The sequence below is a fragment of the Bactrocera tryoni genome, unplaced genomic scaffold, assembly GCF_016617805.1.
Source record: "Bactrocera tryoni isolate S06 unplaced genomic scaffold, CSIRO_BtryS06_freeze2 scaffold_25, whole genome shotgun sequence".
In the NCBI taxonomy this organism is placed as follows: domain Eukaryota; kingdom Metazoa; phylum Arthropoda; class Insecta; order Diptera; family Tephritidae; genus Bactrocera; species Bactrocera tryoni.
Genome location: NW_024395977.1, coordinates 32,473,929 through 32,497,379, shown reverse-complemented (window position 1 = coordinate 32,497,379; position 23,451 = coordinate 32,473,929). Strand labels below are relative to the sequence as shown.

The 23,451-nt window shown below is 33.4% G+C and overlaps 1 protein-coding gene and 1 long non-coding RNA gene across 4 annotated transcripts; both read right to left on the bottom strand.

The window, feature by feature from the left end:
* Nucleotides 1-4,831: 4,831 nt before the first annotated feature.
* On the bottom strand, nucleotides 4,832-18,212 carry LOC120780918. Of its 3 annotated transcripts, none has more exons than XR_005705968.1 (2): nucleotides 17,849-18,212; nucleotides 4,832-4,980 (listed from the first exon to the last, which is right to left on the bottom strand). It is a non-coding gene; the product is annotated as an uncharacterized LOC120780918 (long non-coding RNA). The 3 variants fall into 3 exon arrangements; XR_005705969.1 differs by having other exon boundaries at nucleotides 17,886-18,210; XR_005705970.1 differs by having other exon boundaries at nucleotides 17,973-18,209.
* A 4,258-nt stretch (nucleotides 18,213-22,470) lies between these two features.
* Nucleotides 22,471-23,079, bottom strand: LOC120780887. Its single transcript, XM_040113123.1, has 2 exons — nucleotides 22,699-23,079; nucleotides 22,471-22,593 (listed from the first exon to the last, which is right to left on the bottom strand). Exons 1-2 carry the CDS (start codon nucleotides 23,077-23,079, stop codon nucleotides 22,471-22,473), a joined length of 504 nt encoding a protein of 167 aa, XP_039969057.1.
* Nucleotides 23,080-23,451: the final 372 nt, after the last annotated feature.

The following is a 23,451-nucleotide window of genomic DNA, read 5'->3' as shown; positions in this document are numbered from 1 at the left end:
TGCTAAATTTAATTTTAAATCTACATCTTTTCAAAAAACCACAAAATATATTAATTTTATAACTAATAAACCTGTCGTAATTTAATAGAACTAGATGTATGTAAATTTTATTGGTCAACTGTATATTAATATTATTTTGTCATTTTCTGGAAAAATTGTCGAAATGGTTCTTATCATGATTTTTTAATGCCGATTTTTTGGCGAAATACAAATTTACTAGCGCTAGGCCCATCGGATTCGCGGTGGCTTAACGGAAAGTTATGGGATAACTGTCATTCATTCAGTTCTGGCTGATACTGGCTCGCATTTATTAGTACAGTAGAAATATTGTAGCTTCTGACTTTTGTCACTCCTCCCTATGTGGATAGCCGGACAAAAACAATTCGACGATATATGTATACATATGTATATTCTCAATCTGGAGAACATCCTCTATCCGCCCATATCCATTTTATCCCCGAATTCGGGGTCTGTTTTACAGTTTCGCCCAACTATTTTTATATTCGTGTTAAGTTTTTATCCATGTGTGTTTTTGCACGGTTTGTCTGGTGATTTATTCCAGGTGGCTTGAAATTTTGTGTTTCCAATGGAGTCACGCGTACAGAATCGTCAAAATTGTTTTAGAATTGCTTTGGTTAAAGTATTCAGAGTGGGTGGTGAAGTTATAGAAAATCTGCCTCATGCCAGTTGGCCGATTACCTTTGTTAATGACGATAAGAACGAAAAAGTTAAAGAAACAGGACATGAAAATTGTCGTGCTGGCATCAGAGATATTGTAGAGGATCTCAACATCTCTTATGGATCAACGTAGCACATTTCGATAATGTTTTGGGTATAAAACGCGTTATGCTAGACTCGTTTAAAAAACAACGTCATAGTGTTCTACGTTAATGAAACGGATAATTACTTTTGACGAAACGTAAATTTAGCGAATGGCGCTGGTGTCAGGCTATCGTAAACTATTCTTTTCTGATTATATGGCCGAAGATTTGCTGACTTGTTTGCTGTTTGCTTATACCTCATATTATACATACATACATATTTGCAGATATCAGTGGCGGGCCGAGGAAAGAAAATTCGACATAATTTAATAATCACATCACAGTTAAAATACGTATAATCTTTAATACATTTCCAGAAATTTAAGGTTCAAGCTACAACAACGACTATTTTCGGAGTTAAAAGTCCACTCTCACTTACCTCGTGTACAGTCCACCAAGGCATCAAATCCAATTTGGAGAGTACCAAATCTTAGTACTTAATAAACAGACACAGGTATAGATTCATAATGAGTGAAGATTTCAACGCAAAGAATAAGCATTGGGGTTCAAGTGTTACGGCTATAAAGGGGAGAAAATTGCATAAGGCGCTGCAATCAACCGGAAGTTATGCATCCTCGACGAATTTACCATAATATTGGCCATCAGATAACCAAAAGATTCCAGACCTGATAGATTTTTTCATTGTCGGAAAAATATCCCGGAACTTTTTGCCGATCAATCAGGGTTATGACCTTAACTCGGATCATTTCAAAATTTATTTAAGCTATAGTGAAACCGTCATCTTTAAAGACAAAACAGCGGCCTTGTATAATAAACGTACAGATTGGGAATACTTTATAACGATCATGGAATGTTACGAAAGTAAATATGACTCTATATTAAATACAGACCAGTTGGAATCTGAAATTTTACACTTTACAAGTATACAACACGCAGCTCGGAAAAATAACCCGAATTGAAGAACATTTCTGTAAACTCTCAATATCCTAATGATATAAGAGAAATAATTAAATTAAAGCTACGATGTAAAAGACATCAAACTCGTTGCCCAGCTGATAAATCTATCTTAAGTAAAGTCTCTAAAGAGCTTAATTGGAAAATTAAGAGGTTTAAAATTGAAAGTTTCGCAAAATATCTTTGGTCCCTAAGCAATGGAATAAATTCCGACTATTCTCTTTGGAAAAGCTATAGACAACAAACACCAGAAACTCAAGTATGTCCCATTAAAATAAGTGCTGGGCCAGAGACGATTAAAAAAAAAGAAGTATTTTCGGATTATTTAGCCAAAATATTCTCCCCATATGAAACACACGTAGATTATCCTACTGTTTCTAGTCAAGAAAACAAAAAATCCCCCCGGTTACGACCTGATTACTGCCGAGGTCCTAAAACAGCTTCCTCAAATAAGTATAGTAAAAATTATCAACATTATTAACGCGGCTTTTCATCTTAAATACGTGCCAACTTATTGGAAAATTGCTGAAATTATCATGATTCCAAAGCCAGGAAAACCAGGGTATGAAGTATCTTCTTACAGGCCTATATCACTTCTACAGATACAGCTTTTTGAGAAAATTCTCATAAAACGTATCAATAAAATCATTGAACGAAAAACCATAATTCCAACGCATCAGTTTGGGTTTCGAGCCAACCATTCTACAATTGATCAAATCCACAGGATTCAAATTATTGAAAAAGCCTTTGAGGAAAAAAATTCTGTACTGTCGTGTTTTTGGATATTCGATAAAGTTTGTCACAAAAGACTGCTTTCGAAACTGAAACTGATTTTACCGAAACAGCATTATGACATCATAAAATCGTATTTATCAGATCGCAACTTTCGGGTTAAACAAGGAGACAAATATTCTATTCTAAGGGAAATAAAAGCAGGAGCTCCACAAGGTAGTGTGTTGGGCCCTCTTCTTTATATCCTATTCACGCACGACCTGCCAGTAGACTGCAATTATACAACAGCCACATTTGCAAATGATACCACGTTGCTTGCTGTTGGTAGTAGTGAACACGAGTCCACTACTAATCTCCAAAAAGCTGTAAAAAAGTCTTATAATGGACAAAGAAATGGCAGATAAAACTGAATGAATGAATGAAGCTAAGTCTGTACACAACTTACTTACTTACCAATTTTCATAGGCGGTGCACGAATACCGTACTTTAATTCCGCTAAATACTTAGGAATGACGCTTGACTCTGTGCTACGGTGGAAAGTTCACATAAAACACAAACGTAAGGAGCTGGACATGCGACTCAAAAATTATAATTGGTTAATCGGTAACAAATCAGTGTTATCCATCGAAAATACGTTACTTATTTATAAGCAAATACGAGTATTCCGACCGATATGGAGCTACGGCTCACAACTCTGGAGATGTACTAACGCAAACTATGTATGTATAAGAAGTCTTCCTACAATTTCAAAACAAAGTACTAAGACTAATTGTCAAAGCGCCTTGGTATTGTAGATGTGCTGATATAGAGCGTGATCTAGGCGTAAACTCGGTTAACGCAGAAATATTAAAAATTGCAAAAGCACATAGTGCAAGATTGCTACACTATTGAACAGCACGAAGAAGTAGCTATGTTAACTTCTAGATATGGACCACCAAGACGACTCAAACGCCGCAAGCACAGCGATGTTTCAATTTAGCCAATACTCTCATAGTAGTTTTGTAATTATATGTTTAAATCATATTCATGTTGCTTGTTATTCCTTTATTTCATTTGAACTAGTTGCAATGTATGTATAAACAAAATAAAAAAAAAATAAAAAAATTCCAGAAATATATTTCAAAATCGTATTAATTATATTCTACTAGTTTATTCCAAATCTTTTCCCGTATCATTCATTGAAATAGAGCAGAAAAAGTTCCTACATAAAGTCATGGACAGAGAAATAGCACACTTTTAAAATAAATTGTTCAAATCGATTTTTAGTTTCTAAAAGAAACGGCCGAACATTGTTAAGGAATTTCCGAAAAGAGAACTTTGGAGCGGTGAAATAAAGGTGAATCGTATTGAATCCGAGGAGCGTTTTCCTGATAAGGCGTTGGACCATTGGTTAGGATTGATGGTAGAATAGAAAAATTTTCATACCTCAACATCTTCAAATTTTCAATACTATAGAACCTTTCGCGTTCGCATCGATGTCTGTGAATTGGATTTTTATGCATGAGAATCATCCAAAGCACGCAGCTGAAAAATATGAAGAATTGGCTCACTTTTGAAAGTATTCACATCCTGAGCTAGTCAGCGCAAACACCCAATGCAAACTCCATTGGAAATTGAATAGAAGTTAGGATGCAGATTGCTACAAAAAAATCAAAAATGCTGAAGAACTTTGGACTGTGATCGAGACGGCATGGTACTCAATTCCTCAAGGTAGGTGCCAGAATTTTGTGGCAAAGTATTAGTATTGTGAGTGCTTAAAAGTAATACCACTTAAAAAATTTCTAATGAATTTTCTTAATTTCCGCAAAAGCGGCCTACTGTGCTTTTTTCTATGTCCAGACCAAAACACGCAATTGGAAACTCAATATTTTTTTTTTTAAATAACACACTTATTACTTAATTTATGCTATACTAATGAAAAATGTAATTAATTTTCTGTTTATATTGATAATAAAAAATAAATAAAGTGTGCTATTTCTCTGACAATGATTGTATATATCAGAAAAATAATATATGTATGTATGTTCATTAGGGTGCTTCAAACAAAAATTTCAGCTCACTTTTCAAACTTTAAAAATTTCTGCTACAAAGTTTGATTATTAAGCTACAGCGCCTGGCTTGAGGGAGGATTTTTTGTTTGTCAATCACTAACATTTGAGGGGGTAAGAGTTGAAAAAAAAATTTAAAATTTAAAGTTTTTTTTGAAGCACCCTAATATTCATATTTTCATCAACACCTCCTGTTACAAAATTATCTTCCAAATAACAGTATTTTGTTAAAACATTTGGCATCTACTTACATGATTTCTTATCAACAATATCCGTACGAAAGCTTTTCTTTGGCCCGGTTTTATAAAAGGTTGCTTGCAGTAATGACGACATTTCTTTATTTAGATTTAGATAAATATTTTTTGATATGTTTTTGTTGCTTCTTTTGATATGCAGGTCATGTTTATTTATACTCATTTATAGGAAGTATGATTCAGTACGTTTTCATTAAAGCACTATATATACTAAAATTAGAATTCGAAAATTACATTGCACAAGCCTTATACAAGTAAAACATAAATTTCTATTTTAACAGTAAATTAACGATTCTGCATTTAACACACATTTTTTAATTCATTTGTTTCAATATTAAAAATAACGTACGTGTGTACTGCATACAACCAGGCGTACATATATAGGCATGTGTTTATTTAAGTATGCAATTAACCACATTCGCGCACAACCAGTAGTATTACTTTCATATATACATATATGTATGTATTTTTTTTTCTTTTAGTATTATACATATATTAATTAGGTAGGTATATTTAATGTTCCAACTTGTTGGCATACTTAGGTAGATATATGTATGTATGTACACCATATACACCATATATACATACATATATAAATACTTAGGAAATCCCACACATCCTTTGGGCATACATATGTATTTATATCCAAAGATTATTTACTGTGTTCGATTTGAACAACTTATGTTTAGGGGAGCGTAGCTTTTAAAAACAATATTGAAAACATATTTACTAAAACATATTTATTTTCATAAATAAGGTACGAATAATACTTTCAGGTTAATTATCAATTAATTAGAATCTGGTTTTTTCATTTGTTGAATATACATACTTATGTATGTATGTATGTATATGGGAAAGGACAAACATTGCGACTCGAGGGCATAATAAAAATTTGGTGAAAACGGGAAGTTCCTACAAAAAAATATTTACTTAAAGTTTTCAAAACAGTTGGTAAGAAAAAAATCATTTATTTCATTAAACAACTTAAATGTAATTTTAAAATTGGAGCTGATCCATCAATCTTCCAGAAAGTGCTTACAAAGGCAAGTCTTAAGTCTTGAAGCACAAAAAAAAATGTCTATGGTGCCAAAAAATAACGTGCAACAAAGGATAAAGCGTATTAACGTTTTTCAGCCTAAAGAAAAATTGCGTAACATTCTCTGGTGTAACGAAACAAAAGTAAAGTTATTTAACTCTTATCTAGATATTCACAAGTAAGATTACCGAAAAAATGCAACCTATAACCAAAAGTATTTACAAACAAACACAATTGAAAGAAAATTAGCTTTTTCACATTTTAAAATCGTACTATTATAAAAAAATGCAAATAGAATACAAAAATTTGCCAAATCTAGTAAAAGTCAAAAAAATACCGCATATTAAATACGTTCCCAAAAATTTTCTTATCTAATTGCTTTTGATTCCCTCACACTTTTGGATGCACATTATCTTCTTTAGAAATGGCCCCAGCTGTACACCTGCACTGCGCAGCTTTAGATATTTTTGGCCAGTGTAAAGTTAAAATTCGATTCCATAAATTATAACAACACAAGCTGAAAAAGGCTTCAAAAAGCTTCAGCAAGAAGCAATCAACTCCAGAAAATACAAAAAAAGGTTCCACAGACATTTAACTTCAATAACTTGAATTTAATATCCAAAAATCGCAAAAGACAAATGCTTAACGTTTATTCGAATCTGGATTTCATGGCAGACCGACAAAAAATATGGTACTTTATACTAAAATTCAAAGGAAACAACGTGTAGACTTTCCAAGGTCTAATTGAGGTGGTATGATGTTTGGAGCGATGAATCGAATATTAAGAATATATTAAGAATTTAACTCTCGCCTAGGTATGCACGTTGAAGAATCTATGTATGTAGACACCCTTATTATTAAAGAAGAACATAAGGTTTTAAGTTTAAAGTTGTTTAAACAAAATGAACTCAAACAGGATGAAAATATATGTTTTAATTATTTATTGAGCACAATTCCGATTTCTTTGGCGCCGCGATCTGAAGGTACCGTAGGAAAAGTCCTCCTGATTAAAAAAGTTCGACTTTAAAGCTCAAAAATTCCCAAAATTCGAACATTTCAAGAACCTATTTCACCACATTAAACACACTTTACGCGCATTTTTCACTTCAAATTAATTAAAATAAACTATAAAACTTAAAATAAATCCATATTTTACACTTTTTGCACGTTTTTTACCTAAGAAATACATATTTATTTAATAATTACATTTTACACTCGTAGTAAACACCATTTACTATATGTGCTAACAATTACGACGAAATAGAGCGCTGCCATATGATAACAAGGCAATTCGCTGAAATTCCTCTTTTTCGCGAAAATTCCTCTATGCATGCATATGAATATTTTCTTTTCTAAATTTAATAAACAAATAAGTAATATTATATAATAATATTATATATATTGTCACCTAAAATACATAACAACGTATTATCAAAAATAAATGCAAATCGCTGTCAGATATAATAACCAATATTTGACCATTTTTAACGAAAACTCAAATTTTGTTTCAATATGAGAGCATGATAACCAAAAAATATAACCACTTTATAACCAAAACTCAATTTTTTTAATAGGAGGGGCTTATATTATATCGTTTCTCCTTTTCTTGTAAACTAATTTGCATTTTAGGTGGTGACGATATGTACATATAAGTAATATTATATTAGAATATTACGTAATAAGTATGAAGTATGTATAGAGTATAAACAGTCTTTTCATGCAAATGGATTTCTTAATTAAATTTAATAGAGGAGTACTACGCGAAAGTACTTCAGTCACCCCGGGAATTCGCTCGACTTCAGACACCCTGATATGATATAAATTTTATAATATTATCATATGGTTTTACTTATATGTGTTTATTAAATATAAATCACATATTATTCATATACGTATTTGGAAAAAGTGTTCACATATTCAATTCTAGCTTGAAAAATGCTTTTTATAATTTTTTATAATAAATAAAGAAAAAAGAATCAGGCGAAAGTGCAAACAAAGAAAACTGTGTGAAACGCTAAAAATTTTTATTTTTGGTTTTTAAGATGTGGCAAAGCTGGTTTTCCTCGTAATTGTAAACATTCTAACCTTTTCAACCATGAATTTGATAAATGATTTTTAAATTAATAATTTTAGCTGAAAAACAATGAAATAAAAGTGAAATTTTAACTTATTTCAATACTTAGAGTGTATATTTAAATATGCAAAGTGAAAAATGTAAAATGTAAAAAAAATTAGTGAAACATAGAGAAATACCATGTGTTATTAGTGCAAATTTTTAAATTTTTAATCGAGAATATTTTAAAAAATATAAAATATAAAAATAAATGTAATTTCTAATTATCTGGCGACAATTATATGTACAACTGGGTTATTTTCATAATACAAACTAATTTATATTTAACATAACAGGGTAAAATTATATTTATTTTATTTCAATATTTATGCCATTATTACTATTTGATGAGTTATCATACTTTTAAAAATATGTTCATTTGAATTTATAAACTTCTTGACGTTTTTCGAAAATAAGATTTTTTAATCTCAAAGAATTCTGTTCTGGTTCTATTATTTCACAGGCTTTAAAATATTAAATCAATTAATAAAGATCTGTTGAACTTTGTAAGAATTGTTTTCCTACAAAGAATTCTATAAAAATATTTAGTAATGTAGAAACTTTGAAAATCATAACTTATTATTAAACCCCTCACAAGAAACACTCCTTAAAATTGGATGTTCGAAAATCCTGGTTATGTTGGGACTAGGTGAAGTTTTCGCCGAATTTTATCTACTACTCTCATGTGAACGCATACATTTTACCACTTTTTAGGAAAATTTGTTTTTGCGACAACAAAATTCCATCATTTTAATTTTTTTATATATTTTTATTTGTATTTTGAAATGTGCAAAAAATTTTTTTTTTCGTTTTTTACATTTTTAATAAATTTTTTTTTTAATCAAAGTAGTCCCCAACAAAAAAACGCAGTTCACTGGTCATGGTGATAGCGGCTATTCATGTTGTCTGAAATAAAAAAATCGAATGGATTCCTACCAAATATAATCAATTTCATAAAAAAAATAAAAATGTCGAACTTCAAAAAAAAGTGACGGAAATCTTGTTTTTTTTCGTTAAAAATCGTTTAAAAAAAATATGAAAATATTTTCGAAAATAAACAATTCTTGTAGGGACGATAACTATAAATAGAAGTAATAGAAATAGTAGAAGAACATATGTATATTTTAAAGCAATCGGTTGAATACTTTTTTTTTTTAGGACCATGACAGTTTCAGAAAATGATGATTCGAGAAAAATGCGTTTAGAAACGTTGCAGCTGCAGACTTGTCATGGCACCTGGTAGACAGTCGCTTACGACACGTCGGCGACTATGAGCCTAACTTATCAAATACTATGAATTTCGGTCTGAATTTTTCACAGCATGTTTTCAATAGGTTTTACTGTCAAAATATAAAAAAATCGATTTTTCGAAGTGATTACATGAGAATACCCCCTCAAACATACTCGGTAATTTTCATTGAGATAACTCAAATATTGGCCGATATATGCAGTTTAAAATCACCCGGAAGTTCGAAAATCTCTATATTAGTTATATGGGGGATCAGGGAAGTATTGACCTGTGTATTTATGATATAGTATAGAGTATAAACGGTCTTTCCGTGCATATGGATTTTTTTCTTATTTAAAATTAATAATCAAATAAGTAATATTATATAATAATATCACGTAATAAAATACAGCCAACGCAGAAAGGTAGCAGCGATTCACCTGTTGTCTAAACGACAACAACAACAGCAGGTGCAGTTAAACAACAACAGCATCAGGTGCAGTAGCAGCAGAAATGCCTAAATTGTGCCAAGTGTAGGGAAATCAGGCAGGGCTCCTATTTTTAAGCTTTAGTTGTAATCTGGACTTTAACAACAGCACATGGTGCTGAATAAATAGTTCGTACTATAAAAGCCGTAAGCCAGACTTTAACAACAGCTGAATAAAAATTATTTGATTAGAAAAGTTTAACTGAGAACTAATTTCAAAAAATCCAAGACAACAGCCCATAGAGCTGAGGATTAATTTATATTTAAATATATAAAGTGAAAAATGTGAAAAAAAATTTGGTGAAACATAGAGAAATACCATGTGCTATTAGTGAACATTTTTGAATTTTTAATCGGGAATTTTTAAAAAACATAAGTTTAGCAATATTATTTTTACATACATATTCTTCCCCTGGAGAAGCTCCCCTACCCGCACATACCCCATTAATACGGAAATTCGTTTTTTTACACCTCCGCCAAAGTAATCGGAATCGTGCCAAACGCACATATCAATTTTTACTAAAATTACAGCTTGAACAGACGGATAGACAGACGGTCACTTGGATTTCAACTCATCTAGTCATCTAGAACATTTATATATTACCCTATATCTATCTCGCTTAATTTTAGGTGATACGTACAAACGTTAGGTGAATAAAACTATTATACCAGGGGCGAATCCAGAAATATTGAGTACTTGAAGCATGAAGGTTATTATTTATATTAAATATAGTAGTATTTATGGAGTTTAATATCATGGTGGAACAATTTTCAAATATCTAATCCCACTAAATTGAAAAAAACACAGTATAAATCGTAGACGTGCGGGTAATATACTTTATTGCAAATTATAATACTGTAGTCATTTCGTGTATTGAACGGAAAAATTTCACAAAACCAAACGATGTGGGTCAAGTTTTGAGAATCGAGAGTTTCTTCTCCAGTGACTTCAATGTAACGATGCGCCTGCAGCAATGCCAGACCGATCAATCTATTTTGAAGCATGTCTCCCATTTCCCCCCTCTGAATCCGTCACTGATTATACTCTCACCAACAAAAATATGAAGAAATCTTCATACAGCTACCACAAAAATAAAATTTTTTTTTGTAAATATATTGTTTTCTGAATCTTAGTGTTTGGTTAGTTTATCCTGGGTATCAATTTCGGCTTGTAGAGGACGTGACATTGAAGTTACTAAACTTTTAGTTACATCGGGAGAAATTTCAGCCCAAGATCGGGTAAAGGCTGTTTTTAGGGTTTCATGGCTGCTGATGTCATTTCTTCAGTACATTTTAAAATAGGTATTCAAAGATAGAGGAGATATAAAAATATAGGCTGGGATTTAGAATAGCATTCCCGGGTTTCGGAGTGGTACGCATGGATAGAGGAACATCTCAGGATTAAAAAATTTATACACATATACCCATCTCAGACTTATAGTTTTCGAGATATTTGCATTTAAAGTTCAAAAACTTGTGAAAGTAATACTCGCTATTTCACTATGTTTAACTTAAATTGCACACATTTTTCAAAAATATCTGTTTACTTACGCTGTACACATTGATAAATGTATGTATATCTAAATTTTACATTTATTGGGAATTTTTTAAGTAAATAATGATCCTTACAAACTATTTAACGCACCTACAGTTTCAAACGATTTGTGACTTTACATTTATGACAAATATAAGTTTCCACATTTTGTGTAGTGAAAAAAGAATCAACAAATTTTCTATTTATCATATTTATTATTATTTAGGGCAGAAAAATTTCGACACAAAAGAACTCTGACCACCCCAGTGTTGGACCGACCAGGGTTATTACATTGAAGCGCGGCCAAAGGCCGCCAGTGCAAATTAACTGCTCTGCAACTGTGCAGCTTAGTTCTGGATACTGTAGCAGGTTCAAGGAGTCACCTATTTGCATGCCCCGACAACCCCACTCATCTAACACCCCTTTCCCTTTGGTCCGACCCCGTCGAAACAGCACGTTTTTTGGGCCTCCCGCTAGATGGCGTCGACGGCAACCTGGATAACCCTTACCATCCTAACGGGGATTGATAACCGTTAAAATAACATCAGTGCAGAAAAAAGTTCGACACAAAAGAACTCTGAACACCTAGTTGTTGGACCGACCACTATTCTTTTTTTGAAGTGTGGCCGAAGGCCGCCAGTGCAGAAAAAAGTTCCACATAAAAGCACTCTGAACCCGGTTTTGGACCGACCAGGGTTATTGTTTTGAAGCGTGGCCGAAAGCCACCATTGCAAAAAAAATATATAACTTATATCTATATATATGTATATATGTACATTAGAGTGATTCAAAAAAAAAATTTTTTTTTCGTTTGGTACTCGGAAAAATAGGTTCCTAGACACCTCTAAGAAAGCCTCTCCAAACATGAGTTTTTAATTGTAACGGGAAGGTCCTCCTACATACAGTTTTCTATTTTTTCTTGTTATCAGATAGAAAAATTTATATCTCATTTCCAACTACTTGAAAAAATATCTTGTTCCTTTGATTTTGTAGGAAATTGAATGCTCTACAAAAAAGGTCTACATTGATTTTTTCGTAAACCCAAACATTTAAAAGATATTAACGGTTGAAGTTGGATTATTTTTGGGAAAATTTTTTATTTCTTATGAATTTTTATGAAAAAAATTATTATGAATGATGAAACTTATAGGCTTTCTTAGAGGTGTCTAGGAACCTATTTTTCCGAGTACCTAACGAAAAAAAAAATTGTTTTTTTTGAATCACTCATTAAATTATATATGATTTATAATCTACAGTGAACCAATAAAGTTTAGATACACCTAGTTCTATGAAATTACGTCATCTGAACATTTTAAGAAAAAAAATTATATTTAAGTGTGCTTAAATCGGCTATTAATATCGGTCACTTCTATTTACAACAGGATAACGACCCAAAACACCCGTTTTATCTTGTACAGGGTTGTTATGGAATTAAAAATAACTCCATAGGTTCCGCAATCACCATACATTAAGCCTATTCAAAATATCTGGAACTTTTTGGAAAATCGTATTCGAAAACATCGAATTTCATCAAAATAAGGCCAGAAAGCTGGATCATGGACTTAGTGGGTCAAAATCTCCAGAAATAATACTAGAAATCGAGTGGGGAGCATGCGTCGATGTCTAGGGACAATAATTGCAACATTATGTAGGCCAAAAACCGCTATAACTATTGTAATTACTTTTGATGTATATAAATAATAATTAGTGAACGTCAACTTTTTTGATATAAATTATGCCCATTTTAAGCTTTAGCATTAATTTTTTTTAGTTGTGAAAAAAAAAAATTTTTTTGATATGCTAAATTTAGCGTTAAATATACACCTTTTGAAATGGATAGAAAAAAATCACAAAATTTATTCATTTTATGACAAATAAACGTGTCGTAATTTAATAGAACTAGGTGTATGTAAACTTTATTGGTCCACTGTATATGAATGAAAAAAAAAATTCCTTTTAACCACTGTCCCTTTATATATTAACGGAAAAATTTTTGAATAGTTTTTCACAATACAATATGTGGCAACATTGGTATTTGTCATGAATGTAAACACACAGACTGTGAATGTTAATTTCTTTATGAAATTTTCGAACTTTAAATTCAAATGGGAATCTCTTCTACCCGCCCGTACCATCAAATCGCGGCGCCAAAAGAATCGTAATCGTGCCAAGAAAATATATATATGTATTTAGTTGCCGCTAACTTATGGTTTTTGAGATATTAGCATTTAAAGTTCAAAAATTAAAATATTTAAAAAGCGTGTTTGCCCGATTTATAATGAATTTTACACTTATATTTATAACTTACTATATATCCACTTACACTTCATTAATTCGTTTCTAACAATCTATTTTATATTAAATAGTGCAAAAATAACTTTTATTCAATATTTAACTTGTGTTAAACTATTTTTGTTCACACAATAACTAAAGGGTTGCATTCTAACTAATAATCAGTGTTACCTTCCGTACATATTTTACAGAAGAACCAAAAGAAATGATGAAAACAAATAATACCCCAATGACAGGAAAAAATAACACATTAGTTTTGCGAATAGAATTCCTTTCTGCATTTTCCTCTATCCGTACATACCCAATTTTTAACGGTAAATTTTCTTATGCTAGTATGCAGCTCTAAAGAAATTAAGTAGGTACTAATTTTTAATAATTTTTTTCAATAAAATGCGTATTTGGCGAAGAAACTATTAATCAACAATTGTTTCTTGGAGGGAATTCAAAGTAATCATTAAATTCTTCCTAAATGAGTTAAACTTTGAAATGTTGTATAAAACTTACCAATCATCAACAACATTCCTTAAATCGCAATGAAAATATTTATGTTATTAAACACACACTTACTCGTACATATGTATGTATGTACATATTATGTACATATTATTTCCTTTATTTATTCTCTTTTGCTCTTCTAATGTGGATCATTCACGATGCGTAACCAGCTGTCAAAATTACTTGAAGAAATAACGTATTTTTTTCTTGAGCAATTACTTAAGAGCTGGATACCTACCTTAACCCCGAAATCGGAGGATGCTATTGTAAAATTTACCCATATATATATAGTTATATGTATACATACATATATGTTTATAAAAGTTAAAAATATAAGTGTAACAGTATAAATCGAAGAAGTACGCACTTAAAACAGTTATATCTTTTAACTTTAAATGCAAATATCTCAAAAACCATAAGTCAGCGGCAACTATATTTCTCAATCTAGAGAATGTTTTAATTGGGGGATGCTATTATAAATCCCTGCCGAAAATATTGTAACCCATCTTGCTTTGTTTTCCTTAGAATGTCTAATTTTGGTGATGCAAATACGTACGCATGTACACACACATGTGTCGTTTTTCCATAATTTCAAGGAAATGTTGGTCAATTTTATTTCGGACGTTTAAAACTAAAAACATTTGTTTTAAACTTTATTTACTGGCATTCTTCCGATTTAATCTTCAAACTTCACACATGTACATTGTGTATATATAGTAGAAGTGAATAAATATATATATTATGAGCATATATGTATACAAAACTTCCTCCTAAGTATGCACAATCAAACGGATATATAAATACATATACAGCTATGGACACATTATTAGCACATTTTTTATATCTTCTTTCTTGTGTTACAGTATCATACATGTTTTTAATAAATAAGAAGTATTGGGGGTTTTTAAAAGGTTATTTTTTTGTCTTCAATAACAGTACAAAATTAATACAATTCATTGCTAACAAAAGTAGCATAAGTGGTACAACCTAAACAAAGGTGGACAATTTATTTCATATTGTATTTTTATAAATTTTGTTCTATACAAACGTTGTTATTGTTAATATTTTGTGCTGTAGCCTTTATTTTTAATGACTGCTTCACACCTGAGGCCCATACTTTCTACGAGATTCCGACACCTAGCTTTAGGTATAGCGTACCAAGTTTTTTTAACGGCAGGCCATATTTTTATAATTAACCTTTGCAATTTCAGTCTTGACTTCATTCCATAGATTTTCAATTGGATTTAAGTCAGGGCTTTGCGCTGGCCAATCCAAAATATCTATCCGCTCTGCAGAAAACCAATTTATAACTAGCTTCGAGGCGTGTTTGGGATCATTGCCTTGCATAAATTTCCACTTAAATGGTTTTCATATGTTTTTTTAAAATGTGCAAGTACTGAAACTTGTCCATTTTTCCATTGATTCTTACGAGCGAACCTACACCATACCAAGAAAATACTCCCCAAACCATAATATTTCCGCAACCATGCTTTATCGTCTTCTGAGTGTACCTAGGATTATATTCTTGGCACTTAGGACAATGTACAAATATTCTGCCATCTGATCCTAACCTGTTAACCTTTGTTTCGTCACTCCACAATATATTTTTCAAAAGATTTAAGCTTTTCTCTTGATGAGCTTTGGCAAAGATAATCCGTTTTGAAATATTTTTTTTTGAAGGAGTGGTTTCTTCCGCGATATGCGTCCCACAATTTTGACTGATTCAGACGTCTTCTGACAAGTCTAGATATTTCTAAGCCCAATGATTGGTTGATATCAGCTGCTACCTGCCGTGATGATTTAAATGGATCTTTTTTGGCGATTCTTACTATAGCAGCGTCTGTACGCGCATCCGTTTTACGTTGTCTTAGCTTCCGAATCGATGCGTTTTACACTTTTTTAAGAGAAATTTCCATTAGTTTAGCAATTTCGGCCACTTTTTGCCTTTTTTTATGCATGTTCCAATTTATTTCCCTTTCTTCTATTATAGTATGCTTTCCGGATCCCATTTTATATTATTTCGTTCACTGAAATACTTTTAATTATTTTTTTTTCAACAATACAAAAAATGATGTTCTTAAATTAAAATCTGCGCGAGTACTACTTCTGCGAAGTAATCTGTGCCATTTATGTGTCAACTCAAAATCAGCATTGACTACGCATAATTGATAAAGGTAAACAAAAACCAAGAAAAAACCTTAACTTCGGTGGCACCGAAGCTAAATACCCTTCACAGGTGCATTTCTGTTAGTAACTATGTGTTCAGTTTGTATGGAAACTATATGCTATAGTAATCCGTTCTAAACAAGTTTTCTAGAGATTACATTGTTGCCTTAAAAAATAACATATATCAAATTTCGTGAATATATCTTGTCAAATGTGAAAGTTGTCCATACAAGAACTTGATTCCGATCGTTCAGTTTGTATGGCAGCTATATGCTATAGTTAACCGATCTGAACAATTTCTTCGGAGATTACATTGTTGCCTTAGAAAATAACATATATCAAATTTAGTGTATATATCTTGTCAAATGTGAAAGTTGTCCATACAAGAACTTGATTCCCATCGTTCAGTTTGTATGGCAGCTATATGCTATAGTTAACCGATCTGAACAATTTCTTCGGAGATTACATTGTTGCCTTAGAAAATAACATATATCAAATTTCGTGAATATATCTTGTCAAATGTGAAAGTTGTCCATACAAGAACTTGATTCCGATCGTTCAGTTTGTATGGCAGCTATATGCTATAATTAACCGATCTGAACAATTTCTTCGGAGATTACATTGTTGCCTTAGAAAATAACATATATCAAATTTAGTGAATGTATCTTGTCAAATGTGAAAGTTGTCCATACAATAACTTGATTCCGATCGTTCAGTTTGTATGGCAGCTATATGCTATAGTTAACCGATCTGAACAATTTCTTCGGAGATTACATTGTTGCCTTAGAAAATAACATATACCAAATTTCGTGAATATATCTTGTCAAATGTGAAAGTTTTCCATACAAGCATTTGATTCCGATCGTTCAGTTTGTATAGCAGCTATATGTTATAGTGATCCGATATCGGCCGTTCCGACAAATGAGCAGCTTCTTGAAGAGAAAATGACGTTTGCAAAATTTCAAAACGATATCTTAAAAACTGAGAGACTACTTCGTACATATACAGACAGACGGACAGACGGACAGACAGACAGACAGACAGACGGACATGGCTAAATCGAATCAGCTCGACATACTGATAATTTATATATATACTTTATAGGGTCTCCGACGATTCCTTATAGGTGTTACAAACTTCGTGACAAACTTAATATACCCTGTTCAGGGTATAATAAAACATAACGGAATATTTGGGCAGTACAGTACATCTCTAGTACTGCAGCACCAAATTGAAGGCAAAATTTTTACATTTTAAACAACTTTAACTTAAACAATTTCATTTATATGAAATGAAACTTTGTGCCATTTATGTGTCCATAGCTATAACTACATATGTATGTACGAGTAGCTGGTGTTGTAAATCTGTGGCCGTACGTATATATGTACATAAATATAAATTTGCCCCCCAAAACAAGCTCTGGTAGCGCCACCACCAAAAACAAATAAAATATTTTAAACATTTTTTACGAATTATTCTTTCTTGAAAACATGTGAAATGCAAAATAAATTGCTCTCTTAAGTATGCCGATATGTAAGTATATACAAACATACATTAGTGCATGCATATAAATTATTTAGAAATAAGAGAATACAGAAATGAACAGTAAGCTTGTATGTATGGATAAGCTGATGAGAACAGTCGCAAATAACAAACGTATGTTTAAAGATGCACACATAAACATATTTTTTAGCTCTATTAATAAGTATAGATATTTAAATATGTACATGTAAGTATATTCGACAGAGATTGTATATTTCTCACAATTTTTTTCGTTTTATTGATTGGACTTAATTTGCGTAGATTTAATCAATAATATACATATGTATCCAAACTTATGTTTATACAAACATCACACAAGTTGACTACTCGTGACACACATACTTCACACACGACACCGTTATTATTTCAAATTTTATTTCATCACATGTGTATATGCATACGAACTTTAAAACTAATAATTAATTTTCGCACATCACATTTTCACCAAATAAAATGTCGTGAACCCGAAGAAACAAAAACCTCGGTAGCTCAAGTTCACTTGGCGACGTCTTATATCAACCAACAGATAGCAGCAACTAAAAGTTTAGTTCTTTCGAAAATTCTCTTCAACCTATACTCATAAGCTTGAGTGTATGCATGTGTGTGGATAAGCATTGGTACCCAGTGTACTTGTCCAACGCAAAGATAGATGGAGATGAGAATGTATTGGTCACATTTCCAATTTGATTTTGTGACCAGTGCTGCCGGACTAAAAGTTTTTATTTAAAACAGCAAAAAGTGTTTCCGAAAAATTTTGAATAAAATATCAATCTGACAAATGGCATTATTAGTGAGTATTAAATTGAAATTGTATCCCAAATCAAAAATCCACATATGTTTATCCTTGGTTTAGGCTGCTTACCGAGAGGACGCTCAAAGCGGAGTCGAGCGCAATGCTGATTTTAATCAGCGCAGATTGATTTTAGGTATCACAGAGTAGATACAAGGTTCAGTCCTGAATTCCGCGCGTACTTTCCTATTAGAGAAGACATGGATTCCTTTGACCAGACAGACAGATTCTTTTATTCGTTTTAAAACTCTTTCTTGCATATATTTGTTGCCAACATTTCTGTTATTATTTTGGTTCAGACTTCGAACAGATGTTCTGTTAACCAAAACATAACAAACATGGTACGCATATATGGGTAATTAATTATATTTGCAATTGGTTAGAGCGAGAAAACCATTGAACATCAAATGGCGATGTGTTACTTTTTCCCACTATTTAAACAAAAGTAACAAATAGTTTAACGTATGCAAAAGTGAACAATAAGATGTCGCTTACACGTTTGCTAACAATGATCGAAAATGATATCGATATATCAAATTTACCGCCGCATATTGTGACGAACACGGATGCTAGAACAAAAAATAGTCAGCGAAATTCATATTTGCCAGAACGTTCGAGTGGCGAAGTTTTGTTAACGATAAAATCAATAAGAGCTGTCGGTTTGTGTAGCAGATACAGTTCTAGTGTGCTGCCTGGTAAAGAACAATTGAGGTACAGTCGCGGCCACTCAAAGCTTACCACTACGCTTTCTTAAATTTTTTTAGGTCTTTTTGGTTCGTTCAGGATTTTTTTCAATTTTTATTTTTCTTAAGTTAAAACTAAGTTATATTATCTAATTATAGTTATAGTTTTTAATTTATTGCGTTTAATTAGTAAGAAACAAGCTAGGTTTACTGTGCTTATATAAAAGCGGCCGATTTTAATGTTTTTAAAGTAATACCGCGACTAAACTTCTTGTTTCAATTAAAAAAAAAAATAAAGTAAAGCATTAATTCAAATTATAGTGTTAATAAAATTAATTACAAAAATATCATTTTATCACATTTCGACCTCATTTTCAAATGATTTTGTCTAAAGCTGAACGTGTTGCTAAATAAAAAATTTCTATACCGCAAAAAGTAACAATAAAGTGTTGTCAAATATGTCCAACACTTGAAAATTTTGAGTGGCAAGCTAAAGTTGCAAACTAAGATAATGAGTAGTAAAGCGTTTTGTTGTTTTAAGTAAAAATAAAGATATACATATGTACATATGTATGGCCCTTAAAGTGGGACTTTTATTTAACAATCCAGTGATCAAACTAAAGAGTGAGTTACAGGGTAGACGCTTGGTCGAAAAATCCGTTACAATATTTAAAGGTCTTGTTATCATCTGCAAATTTTCGTCGTAACCGTACCAGGATGATGCACCTTGTTGAGGAAAACCTCAAGAAACAGTAATGTCTAAAAACATTCCGATAATAGATGCAATTTTATAGGGTAGGAAAGTGTTAGAAGAATATTCAAAAAAATTTACAAATAAAAAAGGGTTTGAGCGATAGATGCCAAGTTTTGAAATAAGTATCAACCGAAAAGATAAGCGCGTTTGACTTTTAAAAGACAACCATGGACTGATAAAACTCATTAAGAAAGAGTTTCTGCACCGATTTCTGACAATAATAAAACGTAGATTTACTCCAAAAATTAATAAATATGTAAATATTGAATGGTTTTTGCCCGATAAAAGTCTACCAAAACGGTCCCACAACAGTCGGTGGGCAAAATTTGTATGCACTCACAACTACTCGTTAGTAACATCTAAACCTAATCTTTGGAGGATTAAGCCATGTCTAAAGGTTCTCCCAAGTGGAGAAAGTTTTTTGAGTGCTATTCACTTGGGAGTAGCCAGCAACGATCCCTTTACATATGGCTAAAATCTCACGACTTCCTGTCTAAGACCAAGTAACTTCTGGGTAGTCAAAAAGCATCCATTTGAAGGAAAATCATCTCACCCCAGGGTTGTGCGATGAGTTTAGGACCCTGCACGTAAAAACACCCTCAATGAAAAGGATACTACAGCCTCGGATGAGAGACCCTCCTTTTGATGGCGACCACTGCAAACGTATTAAGGATTGCGATTAGGATACACATAGAATGTCTGGTCCCTTATATGGAAAAGCTCGTTAATCGTAAAAGTAAAGGCTGACATCACCGCCGTTCAATAAGTGCGATGGACGGGAGAAGAACTGAGACGAGAAGGTTCTTGTGGCATATAGTAGAGTGGAAATATGAAGTAGCGCAAATTCGGTGTGGGATTCTTGGTGGGAGAGAGGCTCCGTCGTCGAGTCCTGGCATTCAACTCGGTGGGTGAACGTCGAGCCACAATCCGCATGAAAGCGAAGTTCTTCGCTGATTCGCACCCGTGCCTGTCGGAAAAGAAGTACAATGTGATCCAAGACGACTTTAACGCAACGGCCGGTAAATTCTGACTCCATGATCCCAAATGGATTGGTTACCTGTAGTACTAAATTCCAGTATAGGAAAATTCATCAAGCTACCTGGATGACCCCAGATCGAAAGGCCACCAACCCGATCGAGCATACTAAAATTATGGAGGAAACACTTCTCCAGCCAGATGAATGGCAGTGAAGCAATTTATTCGATTCCCCAATCGATGACGATGGAGACGTCCCATTGCCCGACATGAAGAAGTTCGAATAGCAATTACCGGTCTGAAGAACAACAAACGGCGGGGGCTGATGGATTGGCGGCCGAGCTTTTGAACAATCTTGAAAAATACCTGCGAATTGATGATCGACACAAGCCACCTCTTCGTCCTTTATAAAGCTGCTTTTGACAGCGCGAAAAGGAGCTGCCTTTCGTCTTAATTTGGTATCACTACTAAACTAATACTGCTGCTTAAACTGACGTTGAGCAATACCGAAATATCTGGATCGGGAAGAACCTCTCCGAATCGTTCGATTCCAAACGAGGTTTCAGACAAGACGACTCCAGGCGAATACCACAGTCGATGGAGCGATGAAATATACGAGATGCACGACGACATTGACATAGTCCTGAGAATGAAGTGATAGCTGCTACGCTGCCAATGTCATGTCGTCCGAATGGATGAAAACAATCCAGCTCTGAGAGTATTCGACGCAGACCCGTCGGGGGAAGCAGAGGAAGAGGAAGACCTCCACACCGCTGGAAAGACGAAATGAAGAAAGACTTGACTACACTGGAAATCTCCAACCACGTAACCGGTGTCAACGCCAATAAAGAGAAAGAATCTTTTTAGTTATTTAGTCGTGTCAAAGTGATCAGGATAATGAGAGGAGTTGAATTCCAAATATCGTGTGAGTTAAAAATTAAACAATAGGCGTGGACCCACTACTTTGAGTGAAACCCTGTATCACAGTATTTTGGTGCTTATAAATTTCTTGAAATTCTTATGTTAAAGAAATAAATTTAGCGAAATCAGACAAAATTGTTCAAACCCTTCATATACATACATACATAATTTTAGTAGACTTTAATCTGTTTAATCTTTAACCAGTGAATCTGTAAGGTATTGAAAAATCTCAAGCGTTTTTGAGATTGGAATGGCGATAAAAAACTAAGACGCGTCCGGTCGTTTTCAAGTTCTTTAATACAATGCTTCATTTATTCCGTTCTTCGAATTGCTTAGCCTAAACCTTAAAAACTAACGGCTTAAGCTAGTGGTAATGCAAATACAAGGGGTAAGTAATTATCTTTCGTTAAATATTGTAATAGAATTAAGGTAAGTAATAAATGAAGGTAATATAAATGTATTATTAAGGTAAGTATGCTATTTTGTACAATTCAATATTTATAAGTTCAATTTCATAAGCTCTAATAATAATTTTATATCTCATTTTTCTAATTTAGATTTAGATTTACAAAAGATGTCGCTTGGCGCAACACCGGCCACCTTGACAGGATCAGGTTCCTTCAACATCCATTGGAAGTAAGGCTAATTTGTGTATGGGGCGCTTAATCGTGCCCGCCTTCGTTGTTATGCCTGCGACTCGCACCTTGCCGTCTTGCCCTTCTGCTGCGGTGGTGTGTTGTCTTCGTGTACGAGGACGAGATCGCCGGGCTGCAGATTCCGTTTCGGGTGTAACCATTTGGTGCGCTCCTGAAGACACGTCAGGTATGTTTTGGACCACTGTCGCCAAAACTGTTCCTTGAGACAGCAAACACGTTGCCATCTCTCGCAGCAATGAATTGGGTCCATTGCTACCTGTGCTAGTGGGAGTGATCGCAGGGAGCACCCTATTAAGAGATGCGCCGGAGTTAACGCTTCGCCGTCGTTGGGGTCCTGGTTCAGAGGTGTTAGGGGCCGAGAATTGAGGATTGCTTCCACTTCGGCCAGCAGTGTTGATAGCTCCTCTACCGTGAGGAGCACGTTGCCGATTGCGCGAACGATAAGATGTTTGGCGGACTTCACCGCGGCCTCCCATAATCCGCCGAAGTGCGGTGCCCGCGGTGGTATAAAGGTGAAGCTGAACCCTTCGTCTGCGGCGAATCCCTTCAGCTCCGTTGCCTGGGCCAGAAACGCCTCTTTCAGCTCGCGCAGCTTGCGATTGGCGCCGACGAAGTTGGTTGCGTTGTCGCTGAACATCTTCTGGGGCATTCCTCGGCGACCAATGAACCTTTTTAGGGCGAAAATAAATGAATTAGTTGACAGGTCTAAAACTAATTCTAAATGAACTGCTTTGGAAGTAAAGCAAACGAAAACTGCAATATATGTTTTTACGGGTGGTCGGCCGCGTATTTTTAACGATGTGTATATCGGACCACAAAAATCTATGCCACATATAAGAAAGGGCCTTAGTGCTCGAAGTCTTTCGACTGGAAAATTTCCCATTATTTGGTTTTGCAACTTCGGCTTGTAATGAAAACAATGTATACAGTTTCTTACGGTTCTACTGCAAACTTCTCGGGCATTAATTAGCCATATGCGTTCTCGAAGAAGCGCAACCAACGCTTTAGC

Coding starts and splice junctions, on each gene's coding strand:
- LOC120780887 (XM_040113123.1), bottom strand. CDS start 23,079: ATGTTCAGCGACAACGCAACCAACTTCGTCGGCGCCAATCGCAAGCTG. Junction 22,594..22,698: donor GATCACTCCCACTAGCACAG/GTAGCAATGGAC, acceptor ACGTGTCTTCAG/GAGCGCACCAAATGGTTACA.